The 23481-nt window shown below is 40.7% G+C and overlaps 1 protein-coding gene across 1 annotated transcript in view; it reads left to right on the top strand.

Moving 5' to 3' along the window:
- The window catches only part of LOC137871979 (cadherin-7-like), an 82093-nt gene extending 58869 nt beyond the window's left edge, over positions 1–23224 (top strand). The window contains exons 9-12 of the mRNA XM_068710130.1: positions 984–1105; positions 10247–10364; positions 13418–13666; positions 21786–23224. Of these exons, the coding sequence (XP_068566231.1) occupies positions 984–1105; positions 10247–10364; positions 13418–13666; positions 21786–22300 (1004 nt within the window). The 3' untranslated portion in view covers positions 22301–23224. The remainder of the gene's footprint in view (positions 1–983; positions 1106–10246; positions 10365–13417; positions 13667–21785) is intronic.
- Positions 23225–23481: the final 257 nt, after the last annotated feature.

The following is a 23481-nucleotide window of genomic DNA, read 5'->3' as shown; positions in this document are numbered from 1 at the left end:
TCTCCTCACTGAACACTGTATGAAAAGTATTCATTTCTCTTCAAAACCTTTTTTTTTTTTTATCATTCTTTGCTTCAAAGATTTGTTTTTATTTACGTCTAACAGCACACAGACACACCACTCGGTTGATTCCCGAGTGTGAGCGCTTGCCTGATATAGCAACAAAAGAGAAGGCAGCATATAATAATAGCCATATGAAATGTCACAACAGTCCCTCATGCATGAGGTACTGGCTTCTGACTCACAGTGACATTGGGAGCTGTTTCCAGCTGAAAACATCTTTGGGTTTACGGACTGGCTACATAATCCACTGCCCTGTATGCCTGATCACAGTATTTATAGTAAATAGGTTCTCTCTAACTGAAGAGTGCAGAGACTCCTGGGTTCAGGGATGTTGTGCATTTTTGAGCTGCAGTCACTCACATTTCATGCGCTCTGGCCAGACCGCGGCAATGACAAGAAGCCTGTGGCCCGAGGCTCCGCGCGTCCTTTTTATCACCATCAAATCAGCCGCCCCCCCCCCCACCTCTCCCCCCGAATGTCAGCGCGCCATCTCTGGCCGGCGTGGCGGCGACGCCAGGCTTAATCATCATCTTGCACTCAGACGTAGCCATTTAGCCATCAGTGTGTGTCAGGCAGACAGAGGCGTGAAGCCCACAGTGCAAGATGGCTCGTCCGCACACGCAGCCTTTCCCCGACAACAAGCCGGCACCGAGTGTAATCACTTTGGCTGATCCGCAGCAGAGTGGGTAAGGACGCCAGCTGTTGGAGGTACACTGCATATTTCATTACAGCAGCAGTTTTTTCCCCTCCTCCTTTGCGATTAATTAAAACACATGAGAAAGATCAATATTCCATAAAATGGCCAAGTGCATCAAGGCAAAGTTAAGGCAGGATTAAAGTGTTTTAAAGAAAGTTTGCTGAAAGCTCTTGACACGAACAGGGACTCTCTTCTCTCTCTCCTTTTTTTTTTTCCCCTTCAGAGGACCCAACCCAAATTGGAAAAGGCATCGCTCTCATCACTGTGCTGGACATAAATGATAATGCGCCGGTCTTTGCCATAGACTATGAAACCATCCTCTGTGAAAACGCCATGCCAGGACAGGTAAGACCCAGAAATGTCCCTGCAGTCTGTCCAGCTTCCCTTCCTTTTCTCTCCCCACGCTCGCTTGAAGTTTGACTCACAAAGACAGCCTGCTGAGTCTCAAAGCCATTAAAACTCTTTCTTGTTCCTCAAAAACAAGTCCACTGTGCACATATCCACTTCACAGCTCGAGGTCATCCCAGGGAGACGGCGTCATTAGTATGAGACACATCCTTAAGATTTAATAGCAGGTATTGTCGGTGTTATCATTCACTGGAGATGTAACTCTCGTTCCATACTGTCAAAGCCGACTGAATTAATGACAGCGCTTGACTCTGCCTGTGGTCCTAATCCACAATAATATCCAATGTAATGTGATACCTCATGATGGTAAGGATCGCTGCTCTGCCGTGGTTTGACTTTTCCGTTCTGAGGCTTTGTGTAATTAAACGATCACCACAGAGGGCAGCGAGGCAGAGGAGGCATCACAAAATCACGAAATAGGGACCCAGAGAGATTTGAGGGCTTTAAGACTGTGTGATCCAGGAAGAGAAGGAGGGAAAAGAAGCTGCAGCCATGCATGGCATTTTTCCCCCCCGTGTTTAGCATTTGGCTTCATTGTTGCTAAATGACTTGTGTGTCTGCGGCGGCGATTCGTCTGTTCCTGGCATTTGGAAAATACAATCAGAGGCGAAGTGTAAAGGAGGCGTGTAGACCTGAATAAGTACAATTGATCAGAATGATGCATTGTATTGGAAAATGGCTATTAGGCCCTTTTAAATATGCTATTTGCATTTATATATTTCAGAGTTGTTTGTCACCGTGCTCACGGGAGGGTGAACAAATTTAATTTGCAGAAATGGGAGACTATATTTCATGTCTGCATTTTTTTTCTCCCGTGTACATGATGATTGACCACAACGTGGAGCCTCACAGGTGAAGCTTTCTGGGGTTGCTTCGTTGTATTTTTCTCTTTGTCTCTTATTTATTTTGTTCAGACTTAAAAAAAAATCTTAATGAAGTTCATACAATTCAGCCTACCTTGAGGTGGTTTGAGATATTGCTAAATCTATATTTAATTAATCACATTCTAGCCTTAGGGTTCAGAGTATTTGTTGAAATAAACATTGCCTCTACATTAGTTGCGATCATTATTGAAGAATGCGTTTCTACCACAGCTGAATGCCTATTTTTGGTTAATGATGCTGCCACTTATCTTGGGATGAGTGTTGTTGCTCAGTAATATCACATTTAGAGCATCCCTGGCAACCATCTATCACCCATCAATACGCCCTGACTTTCAAATTCAACAGATCATTTGTACATTTCTCCCCACTAGCATCTGATAAATTATGGCGCAGAGCCTATGACAATACTGAAACAAAGTAATTCCCCGACAATCAAACCGGCCCCGAGGACATAGCAACAGCCACGGCCCATGACAGCATCATCAGCAGGAAAAGGTACAGCATATCTGTAATTACTCAGCTGAAGCAGACAGATTGCTTACTCAATGCCAGTGATAGCTGAGCTGTGAGGTAGCCCCTAGGTGTGGCTACGAGCCACTCTGCTGCAAAGTGAGGAGCTGCTGGTGACGGAGGCCTCTGTCCTCATCCACCCGGCGAGAAGACGTGCTGCATTCAAATTCTCTCCATATAGCCTTAAAGTGGTGCAGCCGTAGCATGAGCTGCTGCAGCTACGAGCTAGTTCTTTATTAACATGCTAATAGTTGGTGTGTTACTGTGGTTGTGGGTGGATTGTTTTTAACTTCCTTAATATTTAACTGAAGGGAAATGTTCCGAAGAATATCTGACTGATGAATATTGATATGGTGTTGGTATTTAGTTAGCTTAAAAGTTAGTTAGCTAGTTGGTAAGTTAGTTAGCTAGTAACTTGACTTGGATCTAACACTCATTGCTCAAAAAGCTGAATTTTAATGAGAAATAAGTTCTGGGAAGTAATTATAAATTACAAACTAGCACTGGGTAAAAATATCATCTCTCACTGTCTCTGCCTCTTCATGTGTTGTTGATTTATTTCACAAGTTAAATTTGAAAGAAGTCACACTTCTTTTTTTGTAATTTAATGACATTTGAGACGTGTTTGAGACATTAATTTATTACATCTCCGTGATCAAGTGTGTTGATGCCACGCACATTTGTAACATATTATAAAACTATGGAGAGGGATTGCTGAGATCAGATTTGCTGAGTGGAAAAAAAAAAGAATATATATTATATGACATGATCAATACTAAAAGCACAAAAACACAACTGAAATTTATGTTTTTAATATTTCAAAAATGTCATGTGAATGTTATACATTGATATGTGATTTTCAGATATTTCACATGTGAAATTTCCCAAAAGCAATGTTTTTTTTACTGTGAGTTTTTATTCCTATTAACACAATAAAGCCCCAAAACCACATCTGACTTCATGACATAGGCCATGTGTTTAACGTGTAATATATTTTGTACATTTCACCCGTGAAATATCTGAAACTCATAGGCCAATACCATGCAAATGTATAATGTACAGTTAACAAAATAAAATGTAAATTTGTGTTTCGCTCGTGACGTGTGCTTCCTCATCTCCTTCACCTTATTGCTCCTACAGACAAGCAGTGTTCTCATTTTTGATTTTCTCTTATCCAATTTCTATTAAATCCCACTCAAATACAGCCTTTTGTTTAGGCATCACTGAAGTGCACCAGCGGGATTGCACCTTCAGTCTGAATAATGAAGGCAGGCAAAATGGAAATTTCATGATGAAATTTACACCCAAAAACACATTCAGAGCAATGGGAAGGAGAGAGGTTGACATTTGAATGCAGAACCCAGTTTGAATTACAACTAGGTGTCGTCTGTCTGTTAGCAGACAGACTGGTTGGACTCGTAACCTGTCAGATGTGTGCTCTGCCGTCTCCCTGATTCCTAATTAATTAAAATGCTCCTGTTGTGTACTGTATGTCCGGCTGTACCGCCGAACAGTTGGTCCGTACTAACTGTGTTTGCTTCCCTGTAAAGCGTTGTTAAAAATCGTAGGTCGCCCACTGGCTGTCACGCCCATTGGCTTATTCACAGCTGCGACAGAGATGAAATAATAACATTTGCCAGTTGGGGCCGGGGTTGACTCTGTGGCTCTGTAGCACAGATTAACAGGGAGTGCAGGGATGGAATAACCTGCCATTTTTCAGGCCTAATTAAGGCCGTCTCGTGGCACTGGCTCTCTCCAGAGATGCCACTTGTTACGGATCATCGGTGCGTCTGTCTTCTGCCATAATACTAATTGATATTATGATGGGGTGGACAGGGCCGGGGCAGTAGGGATGGCAGGAAGGGGAGGGGGGGTGTGGGAGAGGGGGGGGGGGTCACGTTGTACAATCACTTTAGTGTAACCATTACATACATGAGTGGACTTGGCATTCTGCTGCCCCCAATCTGCTCCACTACCCCTCCCTGAACTCCTGCAGCCTCCCTGAGGAGGCCCGGCATCCTCCCGAGGTTCATGAATGTTGGGTAGTCTGGAACAGGCGTTTTCAAATTGGGAAACAGGGGAGAGACGTGAGGCAAAGATACTTTGTTATGAGATTTTTTCTAAATATGGTTTCAAAAATAATCCAGTGGGGAGTTGTGGACATCCATGCACTGCAAACAGTATACCTTCTGTTTGCGTTCCCCAACGTGTTATAGGAGCTATAGTTCCAAAACTTAGAGCATGATTATCCCACAAATACAAATAAGACAAAGAATTATCGTAAGGAGTTTACAAAAATAAATAAAGCCTTTATTTTGAAATATTGTTTATGCCCCATCAACATGGTTCATTATGACTTTATGTGCATGTACTTGCCCTGTGTTAAAAAACACGTGGATGTACTTTGAAAACTGTTATAGTGTCCTCTCCCCCACTTTTCCCACTCCAAACTTTACTTGACACCTCTAAACTACTGCCTCGTCTGTCAACATCAGTCACGCAAACACAAGAAATATCTTCACACCTCCAGTCTTCATTCAAATTATCAGTTTATTATGAGTGTTGCATCAAGGTGGGAGATGAAAACAGATATGTCAAGACGCAGAGGGACGTGGAAAAGATTAGTGCGTGGCAGCATACTGTCTGTTCTATAAAAAGACAGAGCATGGAGAAAATCTAATCTCAGATCTCACCAGGAGATCACTTTAGCCTCGGCAGCTCCGGCTTGTCAGGATGAGGCCAACAAAACGTGTATTAAGACGAATCTCGGCAAATGATTCGGCCAATCAATGTGAAATGAGAGAGCCGGCTTTCAAAGAATGAAAAAAGATTGAAAGATGACATTTGTTGAGTTGTACATATTGACTGCCTTTGTAAAGTATTTGTGTGTAGATGCATGTGTGTGTGTGTGTGTGTGTGTGTGTGTGTGTGTGTGTGTGTGTGTGTGTGTGTGATGACAGCAGGGTGGCATGCTGTTGATACGTTGGTTCACAAAGTTATGGGTGTCACATGGGTGATGTTTGGGTCGTCGATGTCATAGGAAAGGTGTGAAAAACGCAGGATCACCTCTCCCTCCCTCACTCCCTTCCTTCCTTCCTTCGCCAACACAACCCCCCCCAGGTGGCAGCTGCCGCCATGGCAACAACTGCCACCTCTTTGATGCAATGCTTATTTATACTCTTAGTTCAACTTTTTGAAGTGGCTGGCTTGATTTTTTCGACGTGTGACTCATCCGGCGGACTTTCTGATAATTAGCCTTCAATATTAACACACTGCAGATTTTAGAGTAGTAAAAGGAGTCGATTTCAAAATGCCGCGTATTTACTCTGCTGGTGTCAAAGAGTGGAGGAGTATTATTCAAGCTCGTTATCTCTCAGATTTTTCACACACCAAAGCCTCTCTGTCTAGCCATGCTACATTAGCTGGCATTTCTTTTCCTCATTATAGGAGGCCACATTTCTAGCTGTCTCTCCAGCGAATGTCGCAGTCGGCACAGACACGCCGCAGCTTACGGAGGCTTTGTGTCAAAGGTGCAAGGAATTATGGTCATAGAAGTTCGCTAAGATACTTCAGGTGTTTGGGATGATTAAATCACGAAGTGTTTGTACTCCGTACCGTTGAAAACGCACACATTTTAATTGGCAGGATTTGATTCGTGGAAGTTTTGAGTGAGCATTCGGTGTTTGGTTTGTGAAGGTTCAGCTCAATCATCCAGGTGGTGCGTAGTCTGGAGGAATGTGTGTCCAAATTACCACACTGAAGTCTTCAATCAAAGAATACGGACTCAGTGGTTGGCTTTGGATTAAAGACGGAATTGTTTTTTGATTGTAGCTGAAGCTCATTTGCGGGACTCTCGATCCTTGGAAAAATGTTGATATCGGTACGATGCCTGAACTTTCATACCGATGCCTTGTGGTGGAGAATGTATGCGTAAACAGTTCTTTTTCATTTAACAGGATATGCTAAACAGCTCATTGCATATTCTCTAACCTTTGCCCGATTAAAATGTGTCTAATTGTACTGTTTCATTTTAGGAAATAAAAGTCTGATCAGAAACAAATAAACGGCGATTCTGTCCAAGCATTCAATCTCAAATTTGACACTTTTTAATACTCAATACTGTGAACACATTTCAGTTCAGAGTTTGTTCTTTTTTTGTCTCTTTTTTGTTGTTTACAAGCTACTGTCAATTTTGCCTTAACATGGTATTACGGGAACTTAGTTCCGTAAATACTGGCATTGAGTAACTTTTAGTAGACGCTCCGTGCCTCTTAAATGCTCACGTCTGTCAAAATCCGTCCTCCAGTTTGTAACTCGAGCTTTCTGTCAATCCAGATCATCACAACACAACTGTTTTACTAAGCTGACGCCCTTCTCTTGGCAAGAAAACTTAAAAAAAAAACATATTCAAAAACAACATGGAAAGGAAATATCCCTCTTTGATTGATTGCGTGCCAGTGATGAGGGTTTGCAGGTTGACATTAGAGCTGGGTCAATAATTCATCGATTTGTACATCATTATAAGATTATTTTAAACTCCCACCTATTGCTCAAATATCCAGTATTGTAGGTAGTGCTTCGTTTTAAGAGGAAGCAAGTCAAACATTTAGTGAATCGCTGTTGTAGGACACTGTTTATACCCAGAAAAGTTTTTCACAATTTTAAATTGTTTGGCTTTTTTTTGCCTGTCCTGAGTGTCCAAAGGTTTTCAGCACACAGCAGAAGTCCCTATATCTGAGATAAAAGCAGAAAATCTAATGCCAGTCACTGCAAGATGACAATCATTGCACTACCAATGAATGTGTATGGAAGTGTGTGTGTGTGTGTGTGTGTGTGTGTGTGTGTGTGTGTGTGTGTGTGTGTGTGTGTGTGTGTGTGCATGTGCATGCCCCCGTTGTTTGCACATTCTCCTACTCCTCCTCCTTCAAAGCGACAAACAGAGACACCTTTGTCCTTTTTTATATCCTTTTTGATCTGATGTGCTGCCGATGTGTGAACTCAAAAAAGACCTCTAATTCGGTGATTCATGGGCCTCCTCAGTCTTGCCTTGCGACAGGCACCAGTCTGCCGCTGCCGTTAATGTCTTTCCGCCAGAATTTATGTCCACGCCCATGCCTCTCTCCTCCTGTCTGCTACTCAACCCATTAGAGAATTCCCCGCCAAAGGTTCTCAGGAACGCCTTGCATCAGAGCCCCACTAATGAAAGGCATTATACATTACAAAGTGTTTGATTTAAGGATGATTTACAGTCCTTTCCCTCTGCAGAGGGAAATAGAAACCTTACTAGAGATAAGCTCCGAATCCGTCCGCAATATTCAAAGGACATCAAAGGGTTGAAATTGTGTATAGGATTCATCGTCGGTGTAAGAGCCACAAAGCGAGGTTTCTATCAGATGTGATATTTCCATAACAGAGTGAGAGGCATGTGAGTTATTATGATCCCGGAATCAATGGCAGCTTTCATGATATGTAGTCGGGCATGCACACACTGCATGTTTAGGTGCTCAGTGGTTGTGGCACCGATGTGGCGCTGACACAAACATCAATCCTGTCTGTATACACAGATATCCCAAACGTTCTTCAGCTGGAGCAGATAACCTCTTTGCATTTCTGCTTCCAGTATAAATTCCCCTTGCGCTGCAATACCAAACAGAAAACTGAAAAACAAGCGCACTTTATGATTACTTTGGCTGATGAAATAGCAACTATTTTAATTTTGTTAAGAAACAAGAGTAAAATATTCATGAATTTTCACCCCGCCTGCCAGTTTTAATAATTGGCAGGATGTCGTTTGCCACCTACACCAACCTCTAATACCTGACAGCTTGTAACCAGCAGCATTTAATCACAGCTGACAACTGATAATCCATGTCTCAGCACTGATGGATCATTTGCGTTTTTTTTTTTTCTTTTTCTTCTTCCTCGTCCCTTGTTATTTTTTCATAATTTTTTTTTTCATAATTTTGTTTTTGTCTTGATGTTTGTCGCAGAGCTGTTTGGTGCTGGGAGATGTGATAATTTAGTGTGAATTTGCTTCTAAGAATCTCTTGGATCCCGTCCACGGGTGTGAGTTGTCACCGGGTTGAGTTCCTAGATTGCCTACAAAGGATTCGGGAGGTTTGATCTAAATTTATAAGGACACTGCTGCAGTAACTCCCACTTTGATGGCCGTCGTGGTGGCTATCATTTGTCGTCCATATGGCGTGTTTGTGTGTGATATGCTCCTCCTGTACAGCATGTACCGACTGAGATCTTTCTCTTTTTTTTTTTCTCCCCTTCTTACTGCATCTAAGTGCTGCTGCACAGAAGAAATGAACGTTTTCCTTATTTATTTGCTAAAAGAGCGCACTTGATTTTCAGATAGCACGTTTGTATGCATCAAAATAATCATTACAGCTCATGCTGGTGGGTGTAAATAAATTGGATTATTTGGGTAATTTGATTTCCTGCATTATTTATAGACGTCAACACTGCTGTACAATAAAAGGGAGGACGATTCTGTGTAGTCCGGAGTTCAGAGGCAAAATAAAAGTGGGCCGAAACAAATAGCATTCACTTGTTAACTCAGAGATATGAATGCTTGTCTTGCATCGCCTCGAGCAAAAGCAGTTCTTATCATGAGTCATTTTCAGACTTGTAATAATGAAGTGGGAATGTCTGACTGCATAACATCTGGAGCACAAACAACTAGCCTGACATTTAACATGTCAGGTTAAAAATGGTGACGAATCCAGGCAGGTGTATGTGACTGTGCTTCAGCGATAAGAGTAAGAAGAACGTGTGTAACATTCATTAACCCTTTGATAGCCTTCGCAAGTGGAGGAGCGCATTTTGAGGTGCATGTGATGTTTAATTGGAAAGCTATAGTGAACCAAAGTGAGTAAAAATGTATCTGAAATGATAATTCCCAGGGTTTCACAACAGTTTTCACTCCAGGATGTTAGAGACCGTTTTTTTTTTTCTCATTAACTGTAGTTTAGAAGACTTTAGAGAGTGAACAGGATTATTCAAAATGAACCACTCCCCAAAAAATCCGATGACTTTTTCAAAAACTGGTTGGTAGAAATGTCTATTTATGGTGAAAATAACATTTGCAAACAATTCTTTACAAATCCTGAAAGTTGCCATGGATTATTAGATTTTTCTTGTCATTGCCCAAAGGCACTATGTGCAAAAAAAATACAATCCATTGGGGTTTTTTTCTGGCTCAGGCAATTATTTTACTAAACGGATGTTATGGTCTGAGGTGTGGGGACAAAGAGAATAGTTGCTGGACAATAATTTTCTTCAGAAGAAATCACTTCCCAAAAGAAAACACTTCATCCCTAAGAGGTTGCCAAGCTCTTGCCAAATAAGCACTTACTGCACTTGAAGAGATAAATGACACAAAACCACAGCCAAACGTTATAAAACAAATCCTTTCCATCAATCACAATCAAGTTGATTTTCTCTAGTTCACTCACACCATTGCTCGGCTTTTTAAGAAAGATTTACAGTTCCACATAAATAACTTTATGACAGACTGAAAAGTGATGCATATACAATACTTAAACTGATACAATAGTTCTTACCGCATGCACACATTGAACAATTTACAGCTTCAGTTAATCTGCCAGTGAGATCCGATAAAGATCAGCAAGATAACTAATCCTGAATGTCTTGTTGTTTTACCTGTTGTCCTCAGGTGATCCAGACCATCAGCGCAGTCGATAAGGATGAACCTCTGAGCGGACACCGCTTTTATTTCGCCCTCGCTGCACCTGTAGCCGGCAACCTCAACTTCACCCTGCGTGATAACAAAGGTGTGACAGCCGTCTGTGTTTCATTACTAAGAACGTACCCGGTGTTACTGTCATTTCGTGATCGTCTGTGATTAGAGTGTAGACATTTTCCTATCTTGCAGGAAAAATTCACGCGGAAATCTGCAAGTCCAGGGAGTCTGTAAAAGTCCTCAAAAGCACTGAATTCAATATCACCCCCCCCCAAAAAAAGACCATAGAAGATATCAAAAAGTAAAATATTGAATAGTTAGTTTAGCTGAAGCCATAGTATGACGCTTCAGTAGTCTTAGTTTGACAAATCAAGTTCATTTTTTTTTTCAAAGTAAAAGTCTTTTTAGTGGACTTTTTGTATTGCTGCAGAATCACCAATTAAAAAATTATACTGCAGGTCTACAGCCTTGTCAAAGACCCACCTGTCAGATCAACCCTGTTACATTCAGCTGCTAAATTAAAGGCTCCCTTGAGAAAATTGCCAGTGGCCTTCGGAGTCTGTAAAGGGTGTTGGTCAAGTCAGGTACGGTCTATTTGCTGCTTACTTCCTTTCGAATTGAGCCTGGCAGCAAAGCAATTGACACTTTGGCCATTGCTCACTCTGGCTCCTCTATATCTGCCCTGAATCCGGTCACAATCTACTGTGCAATCTGACTCAGGAGAAGAAGTACAGAGTAACTGGTGCCCCCCGGCGTGCCTAGCCGTGCCAAATGAAACCATAATTCTGCCATGACAATGCCCTCACTGCCCTTTTCTGTAATTGTTTATCAAAACTGAATGCAAAAAAAAAAAAAAAAAAAAAACTTTCCGCAGCAACTGGAGCACATCTGAGATTTGTGCTTCGATCCACGGCAGCGGGATCTCTGTGTGCTGGATCACAGAACGACTCTAACCTTAACGCACAGGCTGGGAACTGCCTTTGTACCATAATGAGTCGCTCACCACCTACACGCAAGGTAGTGGGTGAATGAAGAAAATGAGCTCTTCATACAGACAAAATTATGCATATAGCTTTAAAAATACATAAGACTTCTGCCAGACTCCATCACAATGCTGCTGTATGCTTTGTGCAGAGCTGATGCATGTCTGTTGTTTGAGCTCGTCCAAGGCTACCGTGTTACACTTCAGAGGCAGCAGCAGCCAGGTTGTGTTGATTATATGTATGTATGATTATGTAAGATCGTGTGTTTTAAACATTTAACAGACAGATTGTGTTTATGGAAAATACATCTTTACATTTTGTAAAAGATGCTTATTTGCTTTCTTTCCTAGAGTTGGATGAGAACACCTGGCTAAGAAATAGATAACTTCCCATAAAACAATAAAGTATTCATTTTACATTTCTACTCTTTTTTTTATTTTTTACTTTGGTTAGAGCCAAGGGAGCAGTGGCCCACCTGTTTGCAGTCTTTAAGCTAAGATAAACTAACCTGCTACTGGCTGTAGCTTCATATTTAATGGTCAAATATGAATCTTAGTATCTAACTCTTGGCAAGAAAGCAAATAAACGTATTTCCCAAATGATCAAACTACTACCAAAGGATTGGTTATTAAGTCCCCTGAAAACTTGGCTTTAAGGTTGCATTCACACCAAATCAGACGTTGCGGCGATTAACCCAGGGTTGTGCGGCGGTGTGGGAGTGTCACTTAAATGGCCTATTTTTTGTGACGTCACGTTATGAACTTTCACCCCCACCGATCAACAAATGAACACAAACCAGAGGAAGCTTCTGTGTATTGTTATTTGAAGCATTAACAGCTACATGCTACATGCTAAAGAAGCTTCTTCTTACCGTGAGCGTCTTTCCAGTCTGATTCCTGGATACGGGATTGACCACCGCAGCGTGACGTCAGACAGACGGTGTTTCTGGTTGGCTTCCCAATGCGCTCCCCACATTCAAACGAAGGGGAGATCTGGTGTTTTTGCCTCCAACGCTGATTTGGTCTGAATCCAGCCGAAATCTTGGCTTTGAAATAAATATAATCAACAAATCCATTATGAGTTGTAGGAGGCAGTAGCCCCACCATTACCAACTGCAACATTAAAGTGATGAACACATTAATGCATCACTTATTATTATAAGTGATGCATTAAGTAATCTGATTATATATAATATCTTTTTTGGAAAAAAAGGGCAATTCTGCAGTATTTTCTTTTTTTTGTATGCTTATGCCTCTGTACTTTTGAATGCAGGACTTTTACTTGTAACAGTATTTCTACACTGTGGTACTGCTACTATTATATCTGCGTACTTACGCCACTGTTCAGCACTCATGTAAGGGTAACACAGAGTACTTTTACCTCGTAGCTTAATGCCTTAACATCTTTTATTACATAATAGACACAGCCAAGTGTTTCGCATTTACCACCAGATTATATTTATTTGACACAAATTGGTTCATTTTCAGCCCAACCAACTTTGTGTTTTGTTTTTTTTCTAAGGTGAAAACATTTTCGCAGATTTGACTAACGTGGCATTTACTAGAGAAGCCATCTCTGTATTCATTTTAACTTGTTCTTAGACTCAAAGAGCAATCTGAATATCGCTGAATATCGACAAACAAAGGAGTTGTCCTTCAAGGACAAATCTACATTTCAAGTGTGACTACTCACTTTGAAAGTGCATTTCAATCTATTGAAGTAGTTGTCATGAAATGGATTTTTTTTTTTTTTCACTGCCATAATGGCATATTGTTCTCCTCTGGCTGCCTCTTTGTCTCTCATACGCTGAGATTTCATATACATTTTTTTTTTTTTTTGCCATCAAACCAAAGCTGTTATTAGCCAACAGGTGGTCAGAACCAGGGAGAGACGCCACAGTGTGTCACATAATGAATTGTGTTAATGACACCATCTGTTGGCATTCCTGCTTTTAACACTGTAAAATCATTTCAAACTGCATCAAAGCACAGCAATCATTGCGGAATAGACGTTGAACCTCCTGCTAGTCATATACGTGCAGCTCATTCTTCATTTGATGCCGATGAACTTAACAAATTGCAAATTAAACACAGCTCTAAGGCTATTTTTTTTTTTTTTTTTAACAAGTCTAATCAATGTATGTTCTTCCTCTACTTTGCAGACAACACAGCTTCAATCCTGACGAAGCGAGGTGGTTTCCGGAGACGGGAGCAGCCTATGTATCGGCTGCCGGTGTTGATCGTGGACAGTGGAAGTCCTTCGTTAAGCAGCACCAACACGCTCTCCGTGCGGGTGTGCGACTGTGACTCCGACGGCGTGGCCTTGTCTTGTGGAGCTGTGGCCTACACTGCCACTGGCCTGAGCACCGGCGCCCTCATGGCTATTTTAGGGTGCATCATCACACTTCTGGGTAAGATCCATATGACCTCGGTGTCGGAGGTAACGACAACCTGTGTGTTTTGAAGAGGTTGTTAGAAAGCTTTGAGTGATCTTAACTGTAGAGGTGATCTTTTTGCAGCTTTGGCCGCTACTCCTATCTGATACCAAGACATTTTATCAACTATTTTATTGTAGTCGCTCACCAAAATAACTGGTGTTGCTTATATTCCTTTACTTTTAGAAAAAGCAATACCACAATGTTATAGTAATAATATTCTATTATTGGTTAATTATTCAATCTTACTGATGCTTTTTGTAATTTTGCTTTTGTATTTTGTTGAGTTGGAATTAATGCCAAGTATGTTATATGCAGTTTGTTAGTTTATTCTATAGTTTATTCTTATAACATTCCAGTAGAGGTATGAAGTAGTACATAATGTAATACCCATGTATAGTAGTACAGTAAGTACAACATTGTGCTGGAGTACAAGTTCTTAGATACATTCCACTACTGTCCTCAGATCTCAGCTATTAAGCAACAGGAAAATTATACTTTCAGCTTGAAATGTGTTTGTTGCCAAGTCGATTAGCCTAACAGCTGATTTGACAGACGACAAGCGAAACCAAATCACTGAATGTTAGAAAGCAGCGGCAGAAAGCACGACATAAACACTGTTATTCATATGAAATATGACCAGCAGCAGCAGCAGCAGCAGCGATGGCAGAACGTTTTTGCATCAGAGTTATAGATAGTAAGCAAATGGACTTTACAGAGGCAGCATCGCATTAGGGACTGTGCAAAAATGATTGGGGAGAAGCGGCGGAATCTTTTATTTGATTTTATTTTTATTTTTAAAAGCAAGTAGCTCCCTAGTCTTAATAATGTGTCTTTGGACCTTGCCCTCGATTTGAAATAAAAAACAAAACAAAACAAATGAATAATAAACCATCCGTTCTGATGTCTTAGAAGGTCGTGTTAATGACAAACATAACAAAATGGTGGATGTTTAAATATTCCAGCCATTCACTATTTTTCAAGATAATACAATATAATAAATTATGATGATATATGATATGGCCTGATATGTATATGATCAGATGACAATTATCTTTGCAATAAATCTCACGAGGGAGGAATAAATCTGTGATGGGAGCCCTACCCTGCACTCCAGCGAAATTCAGACAAAACATACTCTTTACAGGCCTTCTGTGTCCCCCTCCCCTCTCACTGTAATGCTTGTATAGACTCTTAGCAAATCAAAAGAGTGGGCAGGTCATTAATAGCTTATATCGACTCTAACATAACAGACCTTTCCAGTTGTCTGCCTGAAGTAGCTCGCAGGCTTTGCTGCAGCGGGAATATATTTAAGCCAACAATCTTTTCGGTTCAGATTTAAGTTCAGATTTGGTAAGTGGTGGTAATGTTAGATTTGTGCTGCACTACAAAACACTGCTTACCTCAGTATTTTACAACCCATTCAGACTTATCTTCGCCATTATGCATTCTGCGGGGCGATTGAATGTGTGTGAGGAGCTTTGCTAACACAGAGTTTCATTTTGAGGTCTTACGCATGTCAAACCTGGAGGGAGATATCTTCCCCTCACATTTCCTTTTTGGTAAATACATGTGACCTAGGTCAGCTGGCTCTGAATAGCAGCCTGGGTGTTTACAAGTAAAATACCACAGAAATCTTGCCAACAGGATCAATTAAGTAGAGTAAACAGAGTATTTTTAGTGAATGTTTAGCCGGACCCAGCAGATGATAAAGTATATTCTGTGGGTCTGATGGACTATGTGGTCTGCCAAGGTATTAACCTTGATTATGTTTAAGATATTTAATTATGTTTGTCCAACCCTTGTACGAGATTAGTCCAAAAGACTGTTGATGGCATTACTCTAAATTTTATTTTATAGGAATACGTTCTCTTGATTGGACACTTAAGGGTCTCATATGTATACGTTATGTTTAAGTCTGCAGCAGCTTTTTATTAAAATCCTCCATTGCCAGTTAATATTATGTGTCATTTATGTGACAGTGCTCCTCCTGCGCTTGAGCACACTATTCTGGAAAAAAAAGAAAAAAGAAAGAGAGAAGTGTAATTTCATTGTGAGAAAGCGGTGCCTGAAGGCAGCCTGAGTCAGTGATGAGATTTTAGATCATTTCCCCTCCTAAAAAGAGCTCTCGTGGTTCTTTCCTCCAGATACGTTTCAGTGTATTTCATAAACTTGATTATGGTATTTCAGGTCATAGAGAAAAAGTATTGTTTGGAGTGCTGTATTTTAAGGACAGGCACTCCCCTGCTCCTGTTACCTAGTGTAACACAGATATTAGTAAAGACACTTGTAAATGAGGATTCATTAACATGCCCTTAAAGATGATGCTGCGCTGAGCCGTCGTCTCCATTATTGCTCATAAAAGCCACAGGGCAAAGCGTTACCACGTCAGGGCAGAGACGTAGTTTAACGCTGAGGTGATCTTCATTGAAAGCTGTGGAGCATCTAAACAGCATATACAATAACCGAAATGAGTTCTTTGATGGGGTCAACTTTTGCTTTTTATTCCAGTCCCCTTGAAGTCTGCCTTGCTTTCATTGCAACAGAGCAACACTCTTGATAAATGAAAACTTCAAAAGAGCAACAGGGGGAAATATGTGGCGGTGAAACCCTGAACCCAGCATCGCTAATGAAAGCTGGCTCTATACTGCACGGCATGGCCCCAGGCCACAGGCTTAGAACTAATGGCCTCCAGTTTAATATACCACCAAGTCGCCTTGTCTCTGTGTGTGTGTGTGTGTGTGTGTGTGTGTGTGTGTGTGTGTGTGTGTGTGTGTCCTTAGCTGTCCCCATCAGTCTGTTTTGCTCAATTGGATCAGCCTCTTTCCTTCTTTTCTCTGTTTCCTCTTTGTGCATACCCCCCCCCCCCCCCCCTCCCTCCTTGTATTAACAGCCCATGTGTGATCCTCTATTATGATCTTCCTTGATGCTCTTCCATCAAGGCCTCTTTCAATCTGTAGGTAGCAATTGCTGCTGTGATTGCGTGTGATTGTATCGTCCTGGATGTGACACGAGCCGAAATAAGAACCAAACCGCTGTCGTCCTCAGATGCTCTGAAATAATGGTGGAAGAAGTATTCACATCTGTTACTCAAGGAAAAGTAGTAATACCTCAGTACAAACACACTTTGTAATACTGTAAGTAAAAGCTGTGCATTTAAAAGCTTAATGATTCATTAATAATATCTCTTAAATGTTGGTAACGGTGGAGCTGATTTGAACTACTTTATATACTGCTGGGTAGCTTAACATATGATAATATATCATGAATTATTAGTTGATTTATATGTTATATTAATAATCTGAATTGAGTAATTAAAGCTGTCAAATACATATAATGAAATACAAATTACAAATCAACTGAAGTAGAAGTATAAAGTAGCATAAAATGGAAATTCTCAACGAAGAACCTCCAAATTGTACTTAAGTACCCACTCTTCAATCTGCTCCTTTTTCTTTCCTCCATCACACACTCCTACCTGTCATCAGTCTAATAACTGCAATACGGTGCAGCGATTGGAGGGCTGCTCAGAGTGCCACTCCTCTCCTCGTCTCCAGGATCCATCAGTTGGGTTTGAGAGATTCAATCACAGCAGTTCATACAAAGTGTGCGGCTTCCACCCGCCTGCCTTCAAACCACACAGAGCTGCGTGCACACTGGCTTTTCCTCTACATGCTCATAAGCTAAGTGGTCATTAATCATCGGTTGATATTTTTAGATTTAATTACAGAGCTTGTCCTCTACTCTTTGCAGTAATTTGCCTCGGTACAACTATGATTTTTTTTTTTTTTTGTTGTTGCTTTTTTTTTTCTTTTTTTTTTTGTGGTAAATTTAATTTAAAACATTTTTTAATGATACAATCACTTTGGGATGATGCACCCAAACTACTGAGACAGTCATTATCTTGTTAGGATCCAGTGGCAGTACATGTCAGGTATGGCTCAATCCTCCAGAGGGCCAATTAGGACATTACATAGCACTCTAAATCTCCAGACAGTTCTTTCTGTCTGAGTATTGCTTATCAGACTCAATCTATGAATCTTCATGTCTATACAACTGCCTCTTATTTTACTGTCTGTGTCCCATGTTTGCCCCTCCATCTGTGTTTCTATTTATGAGTCTGTATACAGACGGCAGACTCATTTATTTTTTTTTCCAGATCTGAACTTTAAGCTCCACTGTGCACATTGTAACCTACGGATTTGTGTCTTCAAACTGTGCAATTATTTGCTATCGCACTGGTTGACGTGCCAAAAATAAAGGAAGAATAGAAAATCTGGCCCTTTTTTTTTTTTTAAGCAAGTCAATTAAGAGCAGATTTGTCCTCATAATGACAGCCTGGCAGAAGCTAAAAAAGACCTCTTGTAAGGGAGTCAGGAGAAAAAACAGCTTGCAGAACAACGGAAAAACAGAGAAAAAGACGTGCAGGCACATAATCCGGACGGATACGCAAGTGTGACAGATAACATCAGCAACAACAAAGAAACCATAAAAGCTGTTTGAATCATGCAGCAAACATACAGCAGCGCTGATAAAGAAGCCAATAACATGGAGGATTTGTGTTTGCAGATAGCGATTGTTTCTGTGCCCTTCATCAAGTTGCCGAATGCATTTCGTTGCAATGTCATCTACACAGAAGAGTGATATCTGTCATGTTGATGAGGACGCATGAGACCTCTGTCTAGACACCTTTATTTTCTCGCCGGCTCTCTTCCGTGCTTCTTATTGTTCTCGTATACACATTCTAAGTCAGTAAGTCAGTAACTAAAGCTAAACAAATGCCAGTTGCAACTTTATTTAAGTTATTTATTGTGTGGGGGGGGGGGGGGGGGGGGGGGGCATTTACTGGTTTCAGCTTCTCAAATGCGAAGAGTTGCTGATTCATGTCACTGTAAAGTAAATATCTTTACGTTTTGGACTAATTGCCCGACACTTTATTTCTGACATTTTTTTTGGACTCAACAATTAATCAATTAATTGAGACAATGATCTGCAGATTAATTGATAGCAGAAATATTCATGTATTGTGTCTCTGAATTACCATAGTTATTTTGGTTTATTAGCTGATATTTTCTTTGTGCATTAACAGCTAAACATACCACTAGGGACTTTTGTTTTGAAGGGCGCTTTATCAGGTTAAGTTTTGTTGCGTTCTGTTGGCTCATGTGGGACAGACTTTCTCTGGTGTAGTTGATACTGTATCCAGCTATATCAGGGGAATATGATGTGTGCAGTACTGCGGTCATTCCTCACTATTTCTAGACATTTTATAGACCAAACAATGAATGAATTTATTGAGAACATAATCATAAGACTAATCAATAATGAAAATAATCACTTTTTCTCGCAGCACCCGGTAGTAAAAAATGTTTTAGATGTTTAAGATCACTAAGTTGCATGTAATATGACTTATATATATATATATATATATATATATATATATATATATATATATATATATATATATATATATATATATATACTACTTATACAGTAGTTGAGAAAAGACTGCTTCCTAAATAGGCACAAAGATAAATGATATAAATGATAAATACTTTGATCTGTATGTGAAACATATTTTGTCTGGCTTTGTGAATAACTTAGCTATGATCTCCCCCCCCCGATCCCCCCCCCATGCTGTTTTTACATGTACAGCGGATACTGAACAGCTGGTTAATTAATCTCCCATAAAATCAAGCTGTTAATCAGAACCTAAACTGTAGCAGCATGATCTGTCCGGTCACATAACGAGTTATGAATGGCCTCACAGGAAAAATTGACTGTACAGTCATTTTTCAATAACACGCATTTGACAAATTATACGTATTGATTGTTTGATTTGGAATACTTTTCAGCAGCGATGTAGCCGAGGGAGTTTCATTCACTTGATTACTGTGTGGAGTCCTGTTCAACCACTGTGTGCTTCAACAGTCAAAAGTAAAATTAGATCAAAAAAGGTGTTTATTAAGTGTTTAATTAACAGTGAAAACCTCCTCCAGTGTGTTTCTTCATGACTGCGTATATGTGGTTTGATCCCATTTGATTGACAGTCACCCTCATTTTGATGCAAATGTTGCTAAATGCTAATTGTGCTCCTGGAGGAATATGACATCATTGTGTACCAACTGAGTCCCGCCCATTTCAAACCAGTTAGCAGAGCTCAGAGAAAAACACAAACACAGAAATATCTCATGACCAAATCATATAACCAAAACTGTCCAACTTTTTGCAGAAAATGTTGCATTCATGGAGGGTTTTTTCATAAAACGTTAACTGAGAAAACAGTTTTTTTAGGGCCTTTAATGTTTTATTTCCGATGCTACTACAAACATGATCTTCCTAGCAGACAGTTGCTGATTGATACCTGTCTTAGAAATTGCATTGCGGCATAGAGACACAATGCCTGAATCACGGAGCACATGGAGAGAAAAAAAATACTGTAATGAGAAAGTGCATTCAATGATGCATGCTGGGAAGAAAAGGGCAGCTCAGAAAACTCACCTTGTTCAATATCGATTGTGCCGAGTAGATCATTTAAACAATTCAATTTCAGCAAAAGGCCTTTGTATTCTAAATTGATCAACTTTGCTTCTGTGTTTTCTAAATTTAGTGTACGTCATCAGTAAATGTGTCATGAAGAGTCGTAGCTTGTCTGTGTGTGTGTGTATGTGTGTATGTGTGTGTGTGTGTGTGTGTGTGTTTGCTCAACTGTCGGGGCTGAAAATCATTTCTTACAGGACCCTCGGTACCTGACACAGACTCACTATTTGTATGCCCAGCCATCCACCTGCTCATCCTAGTAGGATGTGATTGGATGTTGGCCCGTTTCCAGGCTGTGAAGCATCAAGGCTGCCTTCGAGGCATTAAACCCTAAAGAGCTTTGCTGGAAAGCACTGAGAATATTCTATTTCAATGTGCCACTTTGTAATTCACTTTGGAGAAGCCCTACTGAATCGAATAGAATTTAGAATGACTTGAGTTCCTAAAATTAAAGGAAACAATCTTCCACAGAAATGTTTGGCATCCTGTCTTAAAGTGTCATGGATATTAGTAGTGGTAGACTGGAGGAACCATTCCAAGTATTTTACACAAAAAAAAAAACTGCTGCAGGGTACCAATAGCCAACAGAGGGCTACCCATTCATCTCCTGCAGCCTTTCCGTGTGACACTTTCCTCCCTTCCATCTCTCCCATTTGCTCCCTTATTAGAGGTTGTGAAGTGGTGTTTGAATTCGGTTCCTGGGCCTCTTTCTCGGCTGCCTGCAGTAGCTCGACGTCGAGAAGGAAAAGAAATATGGGCCCGCGGAGCGATATTTCACTGGCACCAGCTTTGACATTGATGGATAGAGGATCATTAGACATTTGCCAGTTTGCTTGGGCGTGGAGTTATTTTCAGCAATAATGTATGGCAGAGGGAACAGGGGATGGAGGAGGGCTCCTGGTAAGATCTCAGGAGGACAACGATTCCAGTATGGCGGAGTCTTGTACATGTCTTGAAGCAAAATGTAGGTGGTGGAAACCACAGAGGGGCACAATAGATTACATTGCAGGTTTAGTTTTGTAAACTATAATTGGATTCATAGTGTAGTGGGTTTTCCAACCATTTTAGTCAGATGTTCCCCCACAGCCCTGCTAGATGAACTCAAATACCCCTTCACTGACACCCCTGTCATGTTTCAAACGTGTCCATTTGAATTTATTTTAAACAGGGAGTTACTTAACCCTGACGAGTTCAGGAAAGTGGGTAATGTTAGCCTGCAATAATATCTCTCTACAGTTTAACTGTCAATGTTTGAGTGGTTTAAGTTTGCATTTGTACCACTACCATTTAGCGACACTGAAGCTGGGTGTTTCAATCATTTTCAGTTATTTACTCTTTCAATTTCAACATATTATCCATTACTTTGGTCTCTATTTCACCTTTAGTCATTGCTTTTACGTACATATATGTATATCCACCAGCGCTCCCTGGTATAGAATCTCTGTCAGACTATATTCAGCTCCATTTCCCTGCATCCTTTCAGCAGACTGGCACAAAAAATATGCATGTTGTCAGTTAATATTGACTCTGACATCTCGTCTCCCTTTCGCTGCAGTGATGGTTCTGCTAATTGTGACAATGCGTCGGAGGAGGAAGGAGCCTCTGATTCTCGAGGAAGAGAGGGACATAAGAGAGAACATCGTCCGCTACGACGACGAGGGCGGGGGAGAGGAGGACACGGAGGCCTTCGACATGGTAACCCTCCGCAACCTAAACGTCATCAGAGACCCCAGTGTTAGGCGAGATGTAACACCAGATACTCCCACCTTCTTTCATTACTCATCAACTGCCCGTCCGTCCTATAAATCCCTGCCGGACAACGTTGTGTTTCGAGAGTTCATTTGGGAGCGACTTAAGGATGCCGATGTGGACCCGTCAGCTCCCCCGTATGACTCTCTGCAGACATATGCTTTTGAAGGCAGCGGCTCTGTTGCGGAGTCACTAAGCTCTTTGGAGTCACTAAGTACAGACTCAGATCAGAACTATGACTATCTCAGCAACTGGGGACCACGCTTCAAAAAGCTGGCTGACCTGTATGGCAACAGCGACGGCACCAGTGTCTTCTCATAGCCCCTAAATGTCTCTCTTAACATTTCTCGGACTTAAAAAAAAAAAGAAAAAAAAACAACAGAGTAATTTATTGTCAGAGAAAATGATTTTGTCTGCCTTAGTGCACTGGAGGAAAAGATTCAAAGACAACAAAAGAGAGATTGAAAGAAAACACTTTGACTTCAAAGTTTTTTGGTTTGTTTACCTCCTTGTGTGGATTTTTCAAAAGCGTTGCGATGGTGAGTTTTGACACCGATTTCAAAAGTGGCTTGACTGAGGAGGAGACCTTGTGTGCAAAAGACATTAAAGGTTTCAGATCTTGGGCTCCAGTCCAACCATTGACTGCAGAATGCATACATGTTGGAGCCTTTTTACGGAGAGGCACCTGTCCTTTCATTCCAGCGATGGGCATGGGCCCAGCTCTCTTGCTTTGATGCATTCCTTTGCTATCTTTGTGCTAAAAAAAAAAAAAATGTTTCTCATGAAATGCTGTGTCCCTGGCGGCTAATCAACAGTCACTTGACTGTTCATATGAAATTTGACAACAAATCTTTGTGGGTTTTATTTTCTTCCCTTTTTTTTTGTGGTTGGGGATTAAGGTAAAGAGAAGGTGTTTTTCGTGAACATTTTCCACATTATTCATGGCCTCATACCTCTCAACACTATATGAAAAGTTCAGCTGCACTCATACAGCATAAACAAGTAATTGATGTGCTAAGGAAGTGAAGACATGTTGTGCAAATAATAAAAAGAATGACACATCTTTGATGTCTTTACTGGGTGAAACAGGAAAGTATAATTTCTCTTATTCTCCTAACAGTACATTTTGCAGATGTTGCAATGTAGTGTTTGTCTGAGTCTGTTTTTTCTTCCGCCTTTCTATTGACAAGTCCAATGTATGATTTCTGAGCTATAAAATGTCAGGATTTGGTCGTTCTGCTTTTGTACGAGGCGGGGGGGGTGGGGGGGGGGGGGTCTGGGAACACGAGAAAGCTTTGTTGAGGGTCCTTGTTGTGCTTGATGGCAAGATTCACGCCACCTAGATTCTAGAAAAAATTATTTGTTTCTGAAGTGACATTAACTCGATGAAGTTTGTAATAAATGATTTTGCCTCTGTAGTTTGCAGATTTAAGCATATATTGTCATTCAGAAATTAAATCAATAATGTCCGTGGTTTGTTTGTTAAATGATGGCAAAAGGAC

The sequence above is a fragment of the Cebidichthys violaceus genome, unplaced genomic scaffold (assembly GCF_023349555.1).
Source record: "Cebidichthys violaceus isolate CVI_PGR_0920_01 unplaced genomic scaffold, fCebVio1.0.p SCAF_15, whole genome shotgun sequence".
NCBI lineage: Eukaryota > Metazoa > Chordata > Actinopteri > Perciformes > Stichaeidae > Cebidichthys > Cebidichthys violaceus.
This window is presented reverse-complemented; position numbering and strand designations above follow the sequence as displayed.